This window comes from Haemorhous mexicanus, chromosome 1, assembly GCF_027477595.1.
Source record: "Haemorhous mexicanus isolate bHaeMex1 chromosome 1, bHaeMex1.pri, whole genome shotgun sequence".
NCBI classification, from domain to species: domain Eukaryota; kingdom Metazoa; phylum Chordata; class Aves; order Passeriformes; family Fringillidae; genus Haemorhous; species Haemorhous mexicanus.
The window spans coordinates 94,016,915-94,034,651 of NC_082341.1; the positions used below are offsets into that span (position 1 = coordinate 94,016,915).

Below are 17,737 nucleotides of genomic sequence, written 5' to 3' on the forward strand. Positions count from 1 at the left end.
CATGTGCACGGGGTTCGCCAGAGGCGGAGCCTGCCTGGGGACGGGGAAGAGCCGGTCCCGTTCACGCCTCGGCCGCCTCCCTGCTGCTGCTGCCGCTGCCGGGAGCCGCGCGGCGGTGCTGCCAGGAGGGCAGCCCGGGAGAGCGGCATTCCCGTTTTCCTGCTGCGGAAGTGACGCGCTCCGGGCGCGCCCCGGCAGCGCCGCCGACGGTTCCTGTGGCGGGGCGAGATGGCGGCGCCCGGAGCCCCGGTGACCGTCACCGTCACTTACAGTAAGCGCCCGGGGCTGGGGCAGTGGGCGGGGGCGCAGCTCCGGCCGCGGGGGCCCTCCCGGCCCTTCCCCGCCCCTCTGCCCGCCATCCCGGCCCGGAGCGGCGCCGGGCGCTGCGGGGCGGGCGGGCCGCGGCTGCACCGGCGGTGGGGGCGGGCGGGCGGGCGGGGGCGGCCTCGGCGGGGCGCGGCCCGGCCTCCGCTCAGCCCGGGGTCCATCCCGGCTGCTGCTGTGAGGTTTCGCTCCTTGCTGGCCACGGCTTGCCAGCGTCTCCTCCAGCTGGATCGCGGGCGTAGGTGTGCTGCAAGGGCGGTAGTGGGAACAGGTGACACGGCGGCCTTCTCAGAGGTCGTTGGGGGGCGACGAGGATCTTGGGAGGACTGGAGCATCTCTCTTAAAAGGACGAGGTGAGAGAGCTGGGCCTATTCAGCCTCGAGGAGAGATGACAGAGGGCACCTCATTGATGTGAATGAGTATCTGAAGGGGGGATGCCGAGAAGATGGAGTCAGGCTCTTCTCAGTGGTGCTCAGCAATAGCACAAGAGGCAATGGGCAGAAACTGATGCTCAGGAAGTTCCACCTGAATATGAGGAAGAACTTTATTGTGGGAGTGCCTTGCCCAGAAAGGTTGTGCAGTGTCCCTCACTGGAGATATTCAAGAACTGTCTGGACACAATCCTGTACAGCGTGCTCTAGGATGACCCTGCTTGGGCAGAGAAGTTGGACCAGATGACCCACTGTCATCCCTTCAAGCTGATCCACTCTGTGATTCTGCTGTTTGGGTAATCTTCATTTAGATGAAATATATTGCTGAATTTAGCACTGTGTGTTAAAAGCAGGTGCTACCCAGTAGGCTTTCTTCTGTTTGTTGAAGAGACTTGGATATCGGCACCTAGTGAGCTGCAAGGCTGCAACAGAGAGTGGTTTCTTCGGTAGGACAGATGGATGCTGACCTGATGGAATGGGTCACTCAAAGGCCAGCTGAATTGGGCTTTTCCCCCCTTGAAAAGAAAAACCAGAGGAGGGAGAAGAAGGTGGAGGGGAAGATGTGTCTATAAACAAATATAAAACCTTACTGTAAAGGGGTGAGAATAGCTTGGACGCTGCAGTTCTTAAAAATAAGATGGGAAGCACCGTGTTTAAATTTTGAAGTGGATCTAAGTGAGACAGTAGGAGGAATGAAGAAGATAGTAAGGTATTAAATCAGCAAGATGTTCTGCTGAGTTTTGTTAGCAAAACTTAGTAATTTTTTATTGTATTTTTGAAAATGAAATTGAATAATAAATTCTGCCTTTGGTTCTTTTGCCCTATGTTGGAAATGTTGTTTCCATCTCTAAAGCTTATTGTTTATATCTGATTGCTCATTTGTGTTTTCAAATTGTGTTTCAAATTGTTTTGTTAAAATGTTTCCTTTATCACCTGGTAGTTTTATTTAAGAGTCTTTGGAGAGGAATTTTGTGGAATAATTTGTTTGAGTCATCATGATTCATGTGCTCACTGGTTCCTTCAGAGAGTTCCATTTGATCTGATGTGTTTTCATTTTGCAATGTCAGCAGTTTAATGATTTGACATATTTATAATTCCAACATCTTGCTGTTTGGCAGCAGCCTGCTTGTCTGAGAATGTTTTCATCATTCCAATTGTTTTCTTACCTGATAATGACTTTGTTGTTAACAGGTAGCAAATAGAAGCCTTTGTTCAGCTTGGGCTTCATCTGTGTGATTTACACCTGCAGCTGTCAGAGCTGGCTTGGCCACTTTGCACAGAACATTTTTAGTAAAGTTTTGTGTGCATGAGTGAAAGTGGGGAAAGATGGAAATTAGGGCTGAGAAATAGAGCAGTAGACCCATGTGTGTGACTTGACAATCTGCAAGTGTGGTGGGCAGACCGTGGCTGGACATCAGATGCCCACCAAAGCCATTCTGTCACTCCCCTCTTCAGCTGGCCCGGGGACAGAAAAGACAACAAAAGGCTTGTGGCTTGAGAGAAGGGCAGGGAGAGAGCGCTCACCCAGTCATGGGCAGAACAGACTTGACCTGGGGACACGTAGTTTATTAACATTCAAATCAGAGTAGAACAGTGAAAACTAAAAGAGAGAAAACAACTTTTCCCCCAGGCTTAACTTTCCTCCTGAATTCTCGAATTCCTCCTGCCTGAGCAGTGCAGGGGAATGGCGGCTCTGGTCAATTCATCACACTTTATCTCTGCTGCTCCTTCCTCCTCAGGGAGGAGGGCTGCTCACACTCTTCCCCTGCTCCGGCATGGGTACCTCTTATGGATTGCAGTCCTTCAGGAGCAGACAGCTCCAGTGTGCATCCCCCACAGGGTGACAAGTCCTGCCAGCAAACCTGCTCCAGCATGGGCTCTTTTTTTCATCAGTCTGCAGGTCCCTGCCAGGAGCCTGCCCTAGCACAGGCTTCCCACAGGGTCACAGCCTCCTTCAGGCATCCACCTGCTCTGGTATGGGATCCTCCATGGGTTGCAGGGGCACAGCTGCTTCACCGTGGTCTTCACTGTGGGTTGCAGGGGAATCTCACCTCTGGCACCTGGAGCAACCCCCGAGTTGTTTCTTATGGCAATTTCACTCTGCTGTGAATTCACAGTAAAGTTTGTTTACAGTCTGTCCAAAGTGGTCCTCATAATTTGTAATTAAACTGGTTCTGTTGTTACACAAACTTCATCAATTTTTTTCCTCAGTTAGTGTTTGGGTTTTTTTTTCCTCTCAATTGCTCATGGGCAGAGCCCTTATACAAAGCAGCTGTATATATCAAAATAACCTTTTGAAATATATTAAGGTTGTGGGTTTTTTCCCCCCAAAACAAACTGATAAGAAGGGCTGTTTATGGAAAGTTTTTGGTTGAGAGGGACATAATGTGATCTTAAGCTTAAAATTGTCTTTGAATAACAAATTTTGTTGAAGCTTTAAAATATTTGAGGAAATAGTGTCACTTGTCATGTGACTGTGAGAGGCTGGAGTGTTTTAAAATCAGTTTTTGTAGCACTCTCCTTTGTAAAAGATATGTGCACTTTAAATTAGAGGTGTGAGAATAGTTTTTCTTCTGGTATGTGTTCTCTCTTCCTGCAGAGTAAAAAATGCCTGTTTTGATTTCCCTTGCAGCCAGAGGTGGTTGATTCCTGTGGGAGCTTTCAGATTGACAGACTTTCTATGTGTGGGAGCAGAGGGTGGTGGAAGGGTCTGTTGCAAAGCAGAGATTAATAGGCATACTCCTTTTTTCCTCTTAGAACTACCTCCTGTTTGCATACTAGTAATCTTAGGGAGTCTGAATAGGAAGTGGAAGGTGACAGATAAATTGGGACTCCTCCAAGTGGTTGTCTGCTTATCAGTATTATATGGGGAGAAGTAGTTTTTGTACTCTGAGAATTCTCTCTGGTTGTTGGTGGAGATGGAACAGGGTAGACAATGATCGCTTGTTTCTCATGTTTGAGAAGAAGGGAGCAAAGGAAGTGATAATTGTCTCAGATACCAAAGACTCATGTCATTAGAAATTCCTACAAGTAGGAAATGGAATACATCAGGAAGGTGTGGGCTTTCATGCTTTGGCTTGTGGGATGTCTGGACACCATCTGTACTCTTAAAAAGAGATAGGGAATAATATTTAGCAGGAGCTAAATGATGCTAGTAAAATACACCCCGTCGAACTCTTCAGGTCATTCCAATGTAAACCAAAATTTTCAGCTGAGGTCAGTCACTTCAAGAGGAAGGAAGTGTGGTAGAATAATTTGATTGAAAATTATAAGTCTACATAAGAACCTGTCATTTGAGAACTTTCTGCATTAATGGTAATAAGTATTAGAGATGAATTTTCTCTGTAATATTTTCTAGGTTACAATAAGTGTTACTGTTACTCTGTTTTTCTACTAGGTAATGAAAAGCATAATATTCAAGTTGCTTCCCAACGAGAAGATGGGGAACCTACACTACAAGACATGGCTGTACTTATTGAACAAGTCACTGGAGTTCCAGTTCCTTTTCAGAAACTGATATACAAAGGTAACTTTTAAATCTGCCATGTTTCTTATAGATGATGAGCTTTCATCAGGTGTCCATGTTTTGAATATCTTCAGAAAGAAATTCTTATGCCGCCAACTGTACTTAAACTGTTTTTTTCCTCTCTTGTTCTTCGTTTAGGAAAGTCTCTGAAAGAATTGGAACAACCATTATCAGCACTTGGTGTTAAAAATGGTTGCAAAGTCATGTTGATTGGGAAAAGGGTAAGCATTGCTTTGGATCTCTTTTCCCCTTAAACTATCATCATTTTTGTCACTAAGTCAGCTGCTGGACACAGAAACAAGCTGGAGCATTAACTTAGTTTTGTATACCTATCCACAAAGTTAAGTACAGTCTCATTTGCACTGCAAATAACTGCAGTTTGTACTTCTCTGAAATTACATTCTTGACTGGCTTCTGCTTTACACATTGACATATTTTACATATTGACAAGACTCTGCCTAATCTGTGGTCAGTGCCCATGAAGTTTCTGTGCACTGATGACATTATCTGCTCATCTTATTTTTCTGGTTTAAAAAAAAACATTCCCATTAAAAAAAACAATCCCCAAGATGAGCCTTGATCATCTAGGTTATTTCTGGTGAAATGATTTGTGGCTGGTTTTGCGACTTGAGGATGAGGTAATAATAATCTTATGATGTAAATATTGCCTATACTTTAGAAATTATAAGTTGACAAAAAAAAATTGGACTTTTCCTTTTTCTTTAAATTAATCTCATTAGTTGTGTTTATATACATTGCTGATTTAAATATATTTGTAATTAAGCTTTGGAAGAAGCTGATTTGGTAGTTAGTGAAATATGGAAAGAATAGTCACAGTGTAGTGTGTATTCTAAACCCTCAGAAGCCTTTATGTCTGTATCAGCTCTGCTGCTTTTTAGCTGCATTGTGTCTTTATTTGTTCCTTAGTTGTGAATGTTGTACTTTTGAATACGCAGAATAGTCCAGAAGAAGAGGCTGAATTAAAGAAGTTAAAAGATTTGGAGAAGTCAGTGGAGCAAATAGCTAATAAGTTAGAGGACGTTAATAAAGAGTTCACAAGTATCCAGAAGGTATGCCAGTTTTGTATCACTTTATATCTTTGCAAAGCAGTTTTGTAGGTATTTCTATGTAAAAAAAACTCCAAACCAATTTGGAGGTTTTGAGCAGTCAGTTTTAGCTGCCCCTCCTAAATGTCCAAGAGTCAGTAATAATTCTTATTGAATTCCAAATGCCATTTATGAGTTTGCAAATGGCAAATGTTTGGAAAAAGGTAAATATTGTTTCATATGGGATAACTTACATTCTTTATATGTAAACGAAGGTCTATTACATGTTTATCATTTTAGTAAGCCTAACAGATCTTACATTTACTATGTCAAGAATTGATAAAATACAGGGAAATACAGATTAAGATTGGAGTCCCTATCATGCTTGAAAATACAGAAATAGTAAAAGATGTTTTCTGCTGTTGTGGATTGACAGATTTTCTAAGGTGAGTATTGTGTAGGGTATAGAATAATTTTGTTTTTTCTTCTTCAGGGATTTTTAGCAAAGGATCTCCAAGCAGAAGCACTAAAACAGCTGGACAAGAGGATAAAAGGAACTGCAGAGCAGTTCATGAAGACCCTTGAACAGATTGATGCCATTGTAAGTAACTAACCACAGAAGAGGGTCAAACGCCAACAGAAACTTATTTGGTATTTTAATGTACTAAGAAATTTCTTTTTGGCTATCCAATCCTTCACAGTCAGTAGTAGATCATAACCTTACATTACATTTCCAGAGTATAATATACATCTTCCTGTATCATGTAGTAGCTCAGAGCTAGATGAGAATAAAGGTCTTGAACAGAGATAAATAGAAAATTGCCCCAACCAGTGTATTTCCTTACTATGTTTCTCTGTCTGCTGGTCATTCTCTGTAAGCCTCATTATATAATTATGTTGCATATCAAGATCATAATAGCCTGCTCTGAAGGAGGAATGCTGCTTTTCTGTGTTAGTGGTGTCTTTGGGTCTCCTCCTTGGTACAGTGACCTTCTATTGGATTTTTTTTTTTTTTTTTCAGAAATATGCCATGCAAATACCTATAACTGGTGAAACAAATGTAGTTTAATTTGATGGGCTCTTTGTAAAAGTTCCGCAGTGGACCAAATCAGAGTAATAATTTGAACAGGCCATCATCAAATGCTGTGTAATATGGATGTGATCCTGGGAATGGTGGGAAGCTTACCAACTAATTTCCTGCTTTTGTATTGTGAGCCTATGATGATAACGTAGTCTTTGCTGCTTGTCATAGCCAACAGTTCTAAATACTTTTTTAAAAAATTGCTGTATTCTAAGTATTTTGAAGTCTTCAAATTTCTGTTTTCTTTTGTGCCTCATATAAAGGAGAATGTTGTGCTGACAGTTATTGAATGCTGTTAGACATAAAGACTTCATATAACTGATTTCCTGCTTGAAGTGGCATGAAAATATCAGTAAGGTGACAACTGTCTCAATTGGATGGTGTTAAAGCTTATTTCTGACCCCTTCAAGGTTTGATACCAAATCCTATTTGGAAAAAAACTCAGTACTTGTATTCTGGGTGCAGTTCTGGAATGCAGCAGGCAGCCTTGTAAAACTGCTTCACTGCTTCCTGAATAGTCCAAACTCAAATTCCCCAAGTTTACTTTTAATTCTGTTACTTTTTGTGTGGTTTAAACAGATGAGCATGCTGTGCTGTATCTCCTTATCCAAAATACTCTAAATAGTACTGGACAAGGGATTTTAGGTCTAGTACAATGTTTTAGGAGACTTATAATCAGTGACTTGGTGTTTAGATTTGGGAAATAATGGAGTCCCTGTACTTTGTTTCTTGAGAAAGTGGAGCAGCCACACCTAAGATTAATTATAATTAATTTCTTTCAAAGTCTGTAGTAATTGTTTGTTACTTTATTGTATAAGAGCCTATGATATTGAAAAGTCTTTTTTTTTTTTTTTTTTTTTTAAGAAGTAAGGGTTTGGATTGCTGGTGATTGCAGTTACATTGCACATATTTGTTTCTTTTAATATACAAAGCTGGCTGTGAGATTTGTCATGAAAACTGGACTAATGTGCAATCTTGCAAATGAAATACATATAGGTGGGTGGAATCTTTACATAAAATGTGGGAATTCAGAGTGCTGGTATCAAACCAGGTCGAAGGAACAAGCCACCAACTTGCTGAGGCAGCACTCAGCTGTACTGTGGTTGTGCACTGTACGGAGGCATCAGTTCAGACTGGTAGTGAGGAATGTGTATGAGCAATAAATGAGTTCCACTGGAGTAGAAAATGGCAAATAGAAATGCAAAGCAGTAAAGTATTTTATCTTATCGTTGGATTGGTTTATACAAGTAATTAGCGTTCTTTTCAGCAGCGAAGTGTAAAGCTAGTTGTGACACATCTGTTAAATGCTATTGAACATGTAGAGGTGCTGTTGATTGAGTCAACAGCATGTTAAAAAATTTAGAGGGGAAAAATGTGACTGACTGAGAAGAATGGATGATGCATTGTAGAAGTCAAACATACCAGCAAGCTCATACTATAAATATTCCAGCTTTGTTCTTTGGCAGAATTGTCACAACTCATTAAGGTGTCTCAGCTGCTGTGTGTTATTTGGATCACTCACATATGCAAAATGAGATAAGGGTGAGGAAGCCTGCATACTGTTTTCTTTCTATTCTAGGAGTATGACTCTCTTACTGGTAGCAGACAAGCTCATTAATTAGAGGAGCTGAGTTTGGAACTAAATACTTTTACTAGACACTATGCATTCAACAATTGTGAATTTAAAAGATGGGATTTGGAAGGTGGAGAAGTAAGTTTATAATCATACAGAAGTGGGGTGTGAGAGCAAAAATACAGTGTTGTCACTGGCAGAGGTGTGAAAAAAAAGTCATGAAGGGATGCTTTTGGTAGAGCATCTGTAACTTAAGCATTGTAACATAAATGTGTTTAAATAGCTACTGCTTTCACAGCATCTTACAAAATTTTAATTTGTCTGACACAGTCAGACATTGCCATAAGCCACAGATCATAGAAGTTTTCTTCAGGAAGAAGGCAGTTGAGTCTTGTTCAATACTCAAAAATTTGTGTGTGTGCATTCACAGATGTGCTATTTATTTCATCAGATAAAACAATTGGTCCAGGAATAGAAGTCAAAATACACTATTTATTACAAATCTCAGTGAGAAGAATACAGGAAATGCTTTACTTGGTTATCTGGATCAGTTTTTTAAATATCTGAAAGGCTTTTTCAAGAAAAAGCAAAGTTTTTCTGAGATCAGTAGGAGGATTTGAATCCACAGTCATGACAGTAGGTACCTGTGAACCAGCTCTGTTTTCACCAATATTGCATTGTGAGCACTCACTTCATCCTCAAGATGGTCTCCTATTAAATGGCAGATTTTTTTAATCTAGAAAGACAGTATTGCAGAGAACAGATTGTTCTAAGATTTGAAAAAAGCTTTCCCTTCTGAAATACCAGTCACTGGTTTTCTTAACATAAATTCACACCAAATCTGTCAAATTGTATCTGTCTGTATTGAGGACATTGATAGTGCTACTGACTCATAATTATGCTCTGGTGGCCCATCCTCCTTTCCTGAAGATTTTTTAAAATTGTATTTCCACTGTATAACTTACTTAAATTAACAAGCTGTTCTGATGAAATTTAACTGTCTCCTTGTCTCTGCTATACTTGTCATTGAATAAATCCATATGAAATTAACAGGGAAATTATTCAGGGATTAAAAGAAAGAAGTATTCTGAAAAAACCCTACCACTGTTCCTGTAACAAACATTTTCCAGATATCTGGGAAATTTTTCCACTTACAATTAGATGAGATCCTATTACTAAACTTTTTGAATTTATCTGAATCAATAAAAATGTGATAAGCATTTCTTACTGTAATTCTTTAATCTCTTAGCATGAATTGTAAACATGAAATCAGACCTTCAGAGAAAGGTATTTCTAAGCCTCAAGGAGCATTGTCACGTGAAAGGGGAGGTTTTTTCCAGCCCTTTCTGTCTGATTTGTGTGTCAGTGCCCCAGGTTAATTTTGCCCCACCAGTCTGTCAGTGTCCTGTTACACTTCCCTGAGCAGCCCACTTGATGGGAGGGTGGTTCACCTGACCTGCTTGGGGTCACATGCAAACAGAGAGGCCCCTCCTGGACCTCCACACCTTTAATTGGTCTGTTGGTGCCCCAGGCAAGATTCAGAGACAAATTCAGGACACAACAGCATAGGGACCCCCTCCTGGGTATCCACAGTCAAAAATATTACCTGCTGCCAGTGACTCTTAAGTGCCCTTGAAGGACTCACTTTACCAGTTTATGGAATAGCCTTCCTTTATTAATAGAAAACTCTTGACAGGATTGCTGGTGGTAGTATCTGGCTGCAAAAATGTACTTAAAGCAATATACTTACCAGCTCTAATTCCCAGTGAGGGAGTCTTCCCTATATTTATGCCATTTTTAACTTACTCTTATACTATTTTTACATTTAGGTGGAGCTAGAGTGACTCTAGTCATGCATCATGTTCAGTGGGGGATGGTTGTACTTTGGGGGTGGATAATGTCAGTTTTACATCTGAGATGACCTTTGAGGCTGGAGCCACACATCAGTATTGCATCCAAGGTAAACTTTGGAATGGAGGTGGGCATCTGTGATTTTGCCACAGTTGCTGGTTCAACACCAGGAAATCTTTTTCCTTCCTTGGCTGACAGCTGTTACATGGCTTATCAGCTACGAGGTATCACCATGTTCCCCCTCTTGCCCCAAAATCCTTTTGGACAGGCCCTGGCCGTGGTGTCTCCAGTCCACCCTCTCTTTTGGCCTCCTTAGTGTGTATTGTGTGTGGGAAGTTGGGCATGCTGTCCACATTCCATCCAGGGAGCAGCAACTGCATTTTCTCCCTGTAATTTTCCATACTTTCCACCCTGCTCCATCCTCCACTTCATCCCCCCTTAGCCTGAGTGCTGACTCAGTGCTGACAGTTTTTTGTTACTTTCCTACCAAGTTTGAGTAATGTAAACTAGGCTGTAGCTTTCTACTCTAGCCATCATGCTGTTAGGGTTCAAGAGGGAAACACCAGTGAAACACCTCTGAGGAGATCAGGAGTGTTCCTGTAGGGAGGTGACGCAGCCCACAGCTCAGCTGAAGTGCCTCACAGCATGGGCAACAAACAGGGAGAGTAGAGTCCATTTGTCTGAACAATAAAAGAAAAGAGCACCTTTTTTGTTGTTGTTGTTGTTTTTTGTATTTTGATTTTTACAAAAGTTTATGTATCTAAACCTCCCAGCTCTGCTCACATTTTGGCTGAAATGAAGCAGATTAGGTTAGGGAAACCTAATCTGGTGTTCTTGGTCTGGAGTTAGGGTGAAAAATAAAAGGTAAACTAGTGAGAAACTTTCAAGATTTTTATGCATTTTCACCAGTGAGAACAGTGTTTTTAAGAATGTTCACAGAAACTTCATATAATGATATTCATCTGTACAGGTGTTTTACCTGTTAAGAAAAAACTCATAAACCTGAGCACTATTCCTCAGCAACATTCCAATTTCGCACAGCTCGAAAAGGACAAAGCATGTAGCACTTGCAGGATGGCGTATATGAACGTAATGGGTGGCAGGAGTACATAAAATGGTGCAGTTTGAATGAAATGAAAAGCTGACGTCGTGTAACACTTCTCATCTGTTTCTTTCCCTGAGTACATTGCAGAGATGATCAGATGTACAGCTTAGACTGGCAATGGCTGCATTACTAATGATACAGTCTAATGATGGCAAGTGATTGAGTTAATGCATTTGTAAGAGATGTTATAAACTCTAGAAAAGCTCTGAAGAAGTTAACACACACCACAGCAGAAAAAGCAGTGTGTGTATTCTATTGCTGTATATTCCCTAAAGATACATGGAAGGTTTGCTGTCTCTGTTCTTGGCAGTCAGCATGCTGCATCCCTGGCTTTTTAATAACTTTTTCTTATATATTATTTCTTGTGTAATTATCCTTACTGAGCAGGCATGACATTTTCAGGATGCCTATTCACAGTATTCTTTGATAATTCCAGTTTTTGCTGTAAGTCTAATATGTTCATTTCAGCATTAACCTGCAACTTATTTGCTTATTTTACTGCAGAATCTGCCAGAGAATTTCAGTGACTGCAAACTGAAAAAGAAGGGGTTAGTGAAGAGGGTCCAGGTGAGTTTTCTTTCTTTTTTCTTGTTCCATAAATGCTGAGCAGTTGTATACCAAGAGTTTGTGAAAATGAGCCGTTTAGATTTTTTCAGTGTTTGTTCTTATAGTGGTACTTTGTATGACCTCCCTTTGAGAGGTATTTAATGGCTTTGTAAAATAGCACACAAACTACAGATTTTCATAGGTCATGCTGTTTTCAGATAATGTTTGTCATTTACATTAATGGTTTGTCTTAGGGCTGCCAGATGATGTGAAATAATCCTGATAACTTGTAAAGACAATGAGATTGATCATTCCTCCTTTTTTGAATCTTGATGGACCAGAGTAGTGACTGAGGTCTGGGCACAAGGATGCAGTTAACTGTAACTCCTGCTGACCTACTCCTGACCTTGCCAGAGGTGTTCTTTGGAAAATTTAGCTTATACTGCAATGCACCAACTTCCTTTGGAGAGTGGGTCTTTGAGCTCTGTACAGCAGAGTAGCTGTGCTGGGGATGGAGGGTTTAATTGCTACACTATGGTATGATGCTTGTAAATTCCTAGGCATTGTTTTTTTAGAGACCTTGAACTGAAGGTTTGTTAGTAAATACTGGAATTCAGCTCCCTCCACTCAAACTTAGATAAATGAAGGGTAATGTTCTTTGTATTACTATTTTTATTTCTATTGTGCTAACTTCAGTGCCAGGTTGGGCTCCTAAAAATTGTTAGTGGAAGTACCTTGCATTCACATATAGAGTTGAATGATTTTGTCTTTTACTGTAACTTTATTAAATACCTCCCATTAATGTTTCACAAGTTTTTTAGAATACCCATCTATTTTAGAGGAAGGCCCACCAAGAAGTACTTCATAGGAGAAATGGTTTACTTACAGCTTTAGGGACAAAGCACTTTGTACTCAGTTATTGCGATAAGTTCAGGTAATGCATATGGGCCGTTGCTGGTGTGGCTGTGTTATGTGGGGGTTCTGAACACACTCATGATTCCATGTGCCTAACCAAGGCAGCAAAGCTTGCAATGGACTGGTTGCTGTCAACTTTGTGGACGCTACTGTATCTCCACTCTTGGGTGGAGTTACAGCAGAAGTAAGTGGGGCTTTGTTTAAGAACTGCTGTTTAAGCATAATGGATTCTGTTGAGCAGAGATCAGAATTATTTATGTGCTTTTATATGCACAGCATTATGCAGCTGTGGGCTATGAACCCTTTGAGGACTCCAGAAGAATCCTAAGTGGTTTCAGACCATAGCTGACAACACAGTTTGTTTTTCCAGAGCAAGAACAAGAAAACAGTGGCAAGTTATGCTTATTACTCTTAAGTATCCATGAAAGCAAGGGGGAGCTGTAACTGCCTTCTACTGCTGGCAGTCACACATCTTCCAGGGTGGGAAGAGAAATATGAAAGAATAGCAGGCTGCAACTGCAGTTGTTACCACCTTCACTTTTTCACCACTCAAGTTCTTACAGATGTGAGTTGATGACTGATCAAGGGATTGGTTGGAAACAGATGATTCAAAGCAGTGTGATGGTTGAGGATCATTCACATGGCACAACAGTTTGCTGCTCTCAAGGAAAGTGCTTTCATACTGTCATTTTAATGTAAATAACATGAAATGTCTGGTTTGACTGTCAGAGTCTGGTGCAGACATAGCAAAAACAAAGGTGAGACATGAAGAGCTAATGGGAGAATCTTTCTCAGGAAGAGCAGTGTACTTGCATACCTTGGGGCTGTCCTAAAACAGGTTGTTGGCTTAAAGTGCTGGCGTGTTGTGCTGTGTGAGCAAAATGACCAGGGGCTGCTGGCTGCCACTTGCTCTCTGTGTGTTTCTACTTGTGAGGACTCATGGGCAGGTTCTGAGAAAGCGTAAGGTGCTGTGGACTGCCCTTTTTGGGATGGAGCCTTCTCTCTTTTAAGGAACACCAGCTACTGGTGAAGATGAAGGTTCAATGGTGCCTTGTAGTCTTGAGAAGTAGAAAAGATCTTGGTTTAATGAAAGCTTGTTTTAAATTTGACTGAGCAGGTTTGTCCCTCCCAGCCTCGGCCTCTGAAGTATGTGTTTTAGAAAGGAGCGTAGAAATCATATTCCAAACTGAATGAAGCACTAACTTGTCTGAACCTTTGTGTTTCCTATTGTTCATGAACTTTGGATCAACTGAAAATACATCAGCATCAGGACTGGTGATAGTGGGCAGCCATGCTATTATCCTTATCCAATGTCATGTTTCTCTTGGGTTCTGGGTAAATACAGGTGTGCATAAGCTATTACCAGAACAACTGGAAAGTGGTTGTTGAGTTGACGTCTTCAAATTCACTATAGAAACTGCACTTTCAGTTCTTCAGAAACACCTCCCTGTGCCAAATTGTATCCAATAACATTTGTTTGTTTTTTATTCTCAGGTTTTTCTTGCCCAGTGTGATACCATTGAAGGGAACATTGGTCAAGAAATGGACAAGCTACAGTCAAAGAATTTGGCACTGGCAGAATGAGGCATCGCCTTACATAATTAGGAAACATAATTGCTCTATGAGCAAGAAGAAGAGTTTGCTCTTTGTTTTGGAGCACATATCCAGCTTCCTTTTTTTTTTTTTTTTTTTCCCCTCAAAGCCCAGTCTGTTAGACTGGCACCAGTCAGTCATTTCTTGCTGGTTGTCGTTTGCCACTTGGTTAGAACTATTATTTTGAAAAGAAATCCTTCCTGAAGAATGGCTGAGCTAATCTTTGTGACAAATTGTGTATCTTATGGACAATAAGATAGTTAAGTTAACTAAGTTATGAAGTTTTCAGTGGTGGGCAATTTTGTCTGATATATCTTTGAATTTATTTACAGCTCAAATCAAAGAAGGTCTATAATCATACAAGTGCCGTAAGTTGCAGTTGTAGGACTACAGCTAGACTGAAAAAGGCAAACTGAGACAACATCTGGGAAAGTTGAGCATTCTAGTAGACAGTTCAGAGCAATAAAAAACCCCTACGCATTTGAATCTACTTAATGTTTGTATACATTTATAAATATAAGAAAGCTTGACTATAAGGGAGTCGTACCTATTTTAGCCTTAAATTGTCATAATAAATGGAATGTACTGTAACATGTATGGTACTTAATTTTGAGTGGTGCTTTAAGTTGTTACTGAGCTCCTTGATACAGATGTATGTTTTTTACACAGATTTCTGATGTACTGTGGTTTTTATAGATTATTTGTATTTTTATTATTTGTGTTCTGTCTTGAGAAATGAAATGAGATTACTCATGCTGCTCAAACACCAAGGGTTCAGTTGAAGCAAGGTATAACTGAGGAGCTATTTTGAAAGGTTTTTTTAATTCTTTTTTTCTGAATTTACTGAATTCATGATGCTATATTTAATGGGAAAAGGCAGTGATTATTCCAGTATGTTAAGGCAATCAGTGAATTTTTATAACATGTTGCAAAGAGACACAGGTTTATTTTAGCAATGCCATCTGTGTGAGGGTTATGGCTGAGTCTTGCAGTCACCGTGCTTAACCTCTGCTAGGTGAGAAGTCAGCTTTTGCAGGAGACACAAACTTTGAGTGGGTGCAGCCAACTTTGCAGTGCTTGCTCAGAGGTTCTGAGTAGACTGTGGAGCGTGTCAGCCTGTAGGTGACATAAATGTACAGGAGCTGCTTTTTCACTGATGCTCCTCATTGGGAGGTCAGCCAGATACACAGCTGCCAGCAAAGCAGGGTCTGGGAAGGAGCCTCTTTCTGTGCAAGAAATAAACTCTTCATCCCAAATGAGTCAGACTGAGAATGTTTAGAATTGGCCCTTAGGTAGTAAGGCATTATCCATATGTTTTAAGGTTAGCTGTCCTTTCAAGATAAAAAGAGGAAATGTATGTAAAAAGATCTTAACTTCTGATAAGTTATAAAGCTTAAATAATACCTAAAGTATTATTATTACAGTATTGTCTTTGATGTTCGTAATTGGAGTAACATTTTTTTTTAGTGAAAAATGCCATTGAAAGTGAATGGATAGCTGTGCATTACAAAGGGTCACTTATATTCTAAAAATGCTGGTTGACCATACCAAGATTTGAGTTGCCATGTTTTTTGCTGTTAACCAGTTACTCCAAGCTTCTGTTTTTTCCTTATGAAATTCTTTTATCAGCATCTGTGAAAGATTTCATAGTCTAAACTCCTAGGAACCTTATCTATCATGTTAGGGTTTGGTATGGTAGGACTGTGGAATATTTTTCCCTAGGCTAACTAGTCTGTCATGCTGCATTTCCCCAGCACTTTAAGGTTAAGAGGAGGAAGCATTGGTTGTAGTCATTTTTGTGAAGCCCTGCCTATCCTGTGGCTGCTTCTGGACCAGATTCAGCTGACTCTTAAACCACCAGCAACACTTGCCTAATTCAGGGAATGCAAAATCAACCACTTTGCTATGATGGAAAGGATCCTCACCCTCCCAAATGTGGGTTCTCTATAATGCATTATTGTACATGTAACTTTCACAGGTGCATGTACGATAAGCAAGAATCCTCCTGTACCCTTGGAGAGAACTGAGACCTGTGGTCATGGCTAGGACTGTGTCCATTTCTGTTGTTCCTGTGTAGATTTCTCTCTTGGGTGAGAACATTTACAGGCAGATATCATCTTCCCAACAGTCTTTCCCAGAAGTTGCTGCTTCCTTAGATGTGCTTGTGTGAGTACTTCCTCAGCCTGTCTCAGAGCAAGGTGGATTGACTTCAGGATGTTCCATAGCAGATCTTTTGAGGGTCTAGTACTTTGAGGCAAAGAGAGTGATGGTGAACCTTTCCCACCAGCACATCTGTATTCAGCAGAGGGTGGGTGTCCTGAGCCACATTTACCTTGCAGTGCTAAGTGGTTTGGTCTCTAGGACACAAGTATGTGTATGAAGACCAACTTCTGCAGTATAAATTGTTTTGTCTTCCAAATATAAAAATGAGCTGATTTGTTTTGGAAAACAGATGGTTGTATTTAGAGTTATCCAAGACATTCTAGAATGAATTGACTTTTATATCTAGTTTTGGAGAGGGGAGTCGTAAACATTTTTTGTCAGAATAGCCTTAAATTCAGTAAAAGCCAGCGTCTGTGCTTTTCAAAAGCGCAGCAGACTGCAATTGTGGGAGGAAGGGGAAGGAAGATGTGATTTTAAGATTTCTTCAGAATTTGTAAATATACATAATCAAGCTTAAGCTATAGTCTCACTGATTCTGTAGTTCAGGTGTACTGTGATACCTGTTTCACTACTGAATCGTTTCTTCAGCCCAACTATCTGCCATGATCATGTCAAACAGAAGTTATTTCCTTTTGCCTTAGTTGCACTTATCCCATCGTCTTCCTCCAGCTGCTGTGTTGCTCTGGCTGTGTTTACAGACCTTGGATTTGCCATCCTGGCAAAATGTACCATAGGATTTGTCTTTTAACAAAATGGAAATTGAATTGCACACGTCCTTGGCCCGTTTTCTCTCCCAGATCCCATGGGCTGGTTGTGAGAAGAACCAAACCCGACTCAGGGAGATGTGGAGTCTGGAGCCATGGGATGAGTTGCTCTCTGGAAACAGCACAAAATTATAGTGGCATCCACCATGACCAAGTCCTCTGGAAGGTAGTGTCACTGTAAGCCTGGAGCAACACTTTTTGACTTCTAATGGACGCTCATGGTTTGGAGTGGAGCACTTGACACCGTGGAAGTTGGCACTAGATTTTTTTTTTTTTATTTTTTTGGTTAACTCACATTATTGTACTGTGATAAATGAAGAATAAAACATGGAAAGTTCTCTGCTGTCCTTGGTCATGTAGTAGTTGCTAAATTCTGTATTTGGGCTGTATTTAGTGGAGAAGGCACACAGGGCTCTGGCTGGTGCTGCCATGTGTGCTGTGCAGGGCAGCAAGCGGGGCCTCCCAGAGGGTGCCTGATTTGGGGCCTCCAGTGTTCCCAGGATTGGCAATGACACAGAATTTTTAAAAAGCTGGGTTGGTTGTTTTTTTTTTTAAAAAAAAAGTACACAGTTGTGTTGCACACCGTGCACTGGAACAGGCTGTCCAGAGGCTGTGGAGTCTTCCTCATTGAAGATATAAAGAACCATCTGGACACAGTCCTGTGCCAGGCAGGTTGGACCAGATATCCCGCTGTGATGCCTTCCAACCTGACCCACCCTGTGATTCTGTGTTTTCTGGATCTGGACGTATGGGATGTAATGTTTATAATTTTTTTACTTATTTCCGTGGTTTGGCGTGAAGGGTGGGGTACGTTTCAGG

General features: G+C 40.9%; 1 protein-coding gene across 2 annotated transcripts; it reads left to right on the top strand.

The window, feature by feature from the left end:
- The first annotated feature begins 122 nt into the window (after nucleotides 1–122).
- BAG1 (BAG cochaperone 1) lies at nucleotides 123–17,256 on the top strand. 2 transcript variants are annotated; one of them, XM_059856424.1, is made up of 7 exons: nucleotides 123–271; nucleotides 4,153–4,281; nucleotides 4,420–4,502; nucleotides 5,238–5,351; nucleotides 5,821–5,928; nucleotides 11,442–11,504; nucleotides 13,893–17,256. In XM_059856424.1, exons 1-7 carry the CDS (start codon nucleotides 229–231, stop codon nucleotides 13,980–13,982), a joined length of 630 nt encoding a protein of 209 aa, XP_059712407.1. In that variant the 5' UTR covers nucleotides 123–228; the 3' UTR covers nucleotides 13,983–17,256. The 2 variants fall into 2 exon arrangements, with proteins under 2 accessions (XP_059712407.1, XP_059712415.1); XM_059856432.1 differs by lacking the exon at nucleotides 123–271 and adding an exon at nucleotides 496–1,051.
- Nucleotides 17,257–17,737: the final 481 nt, after the last annotated feature.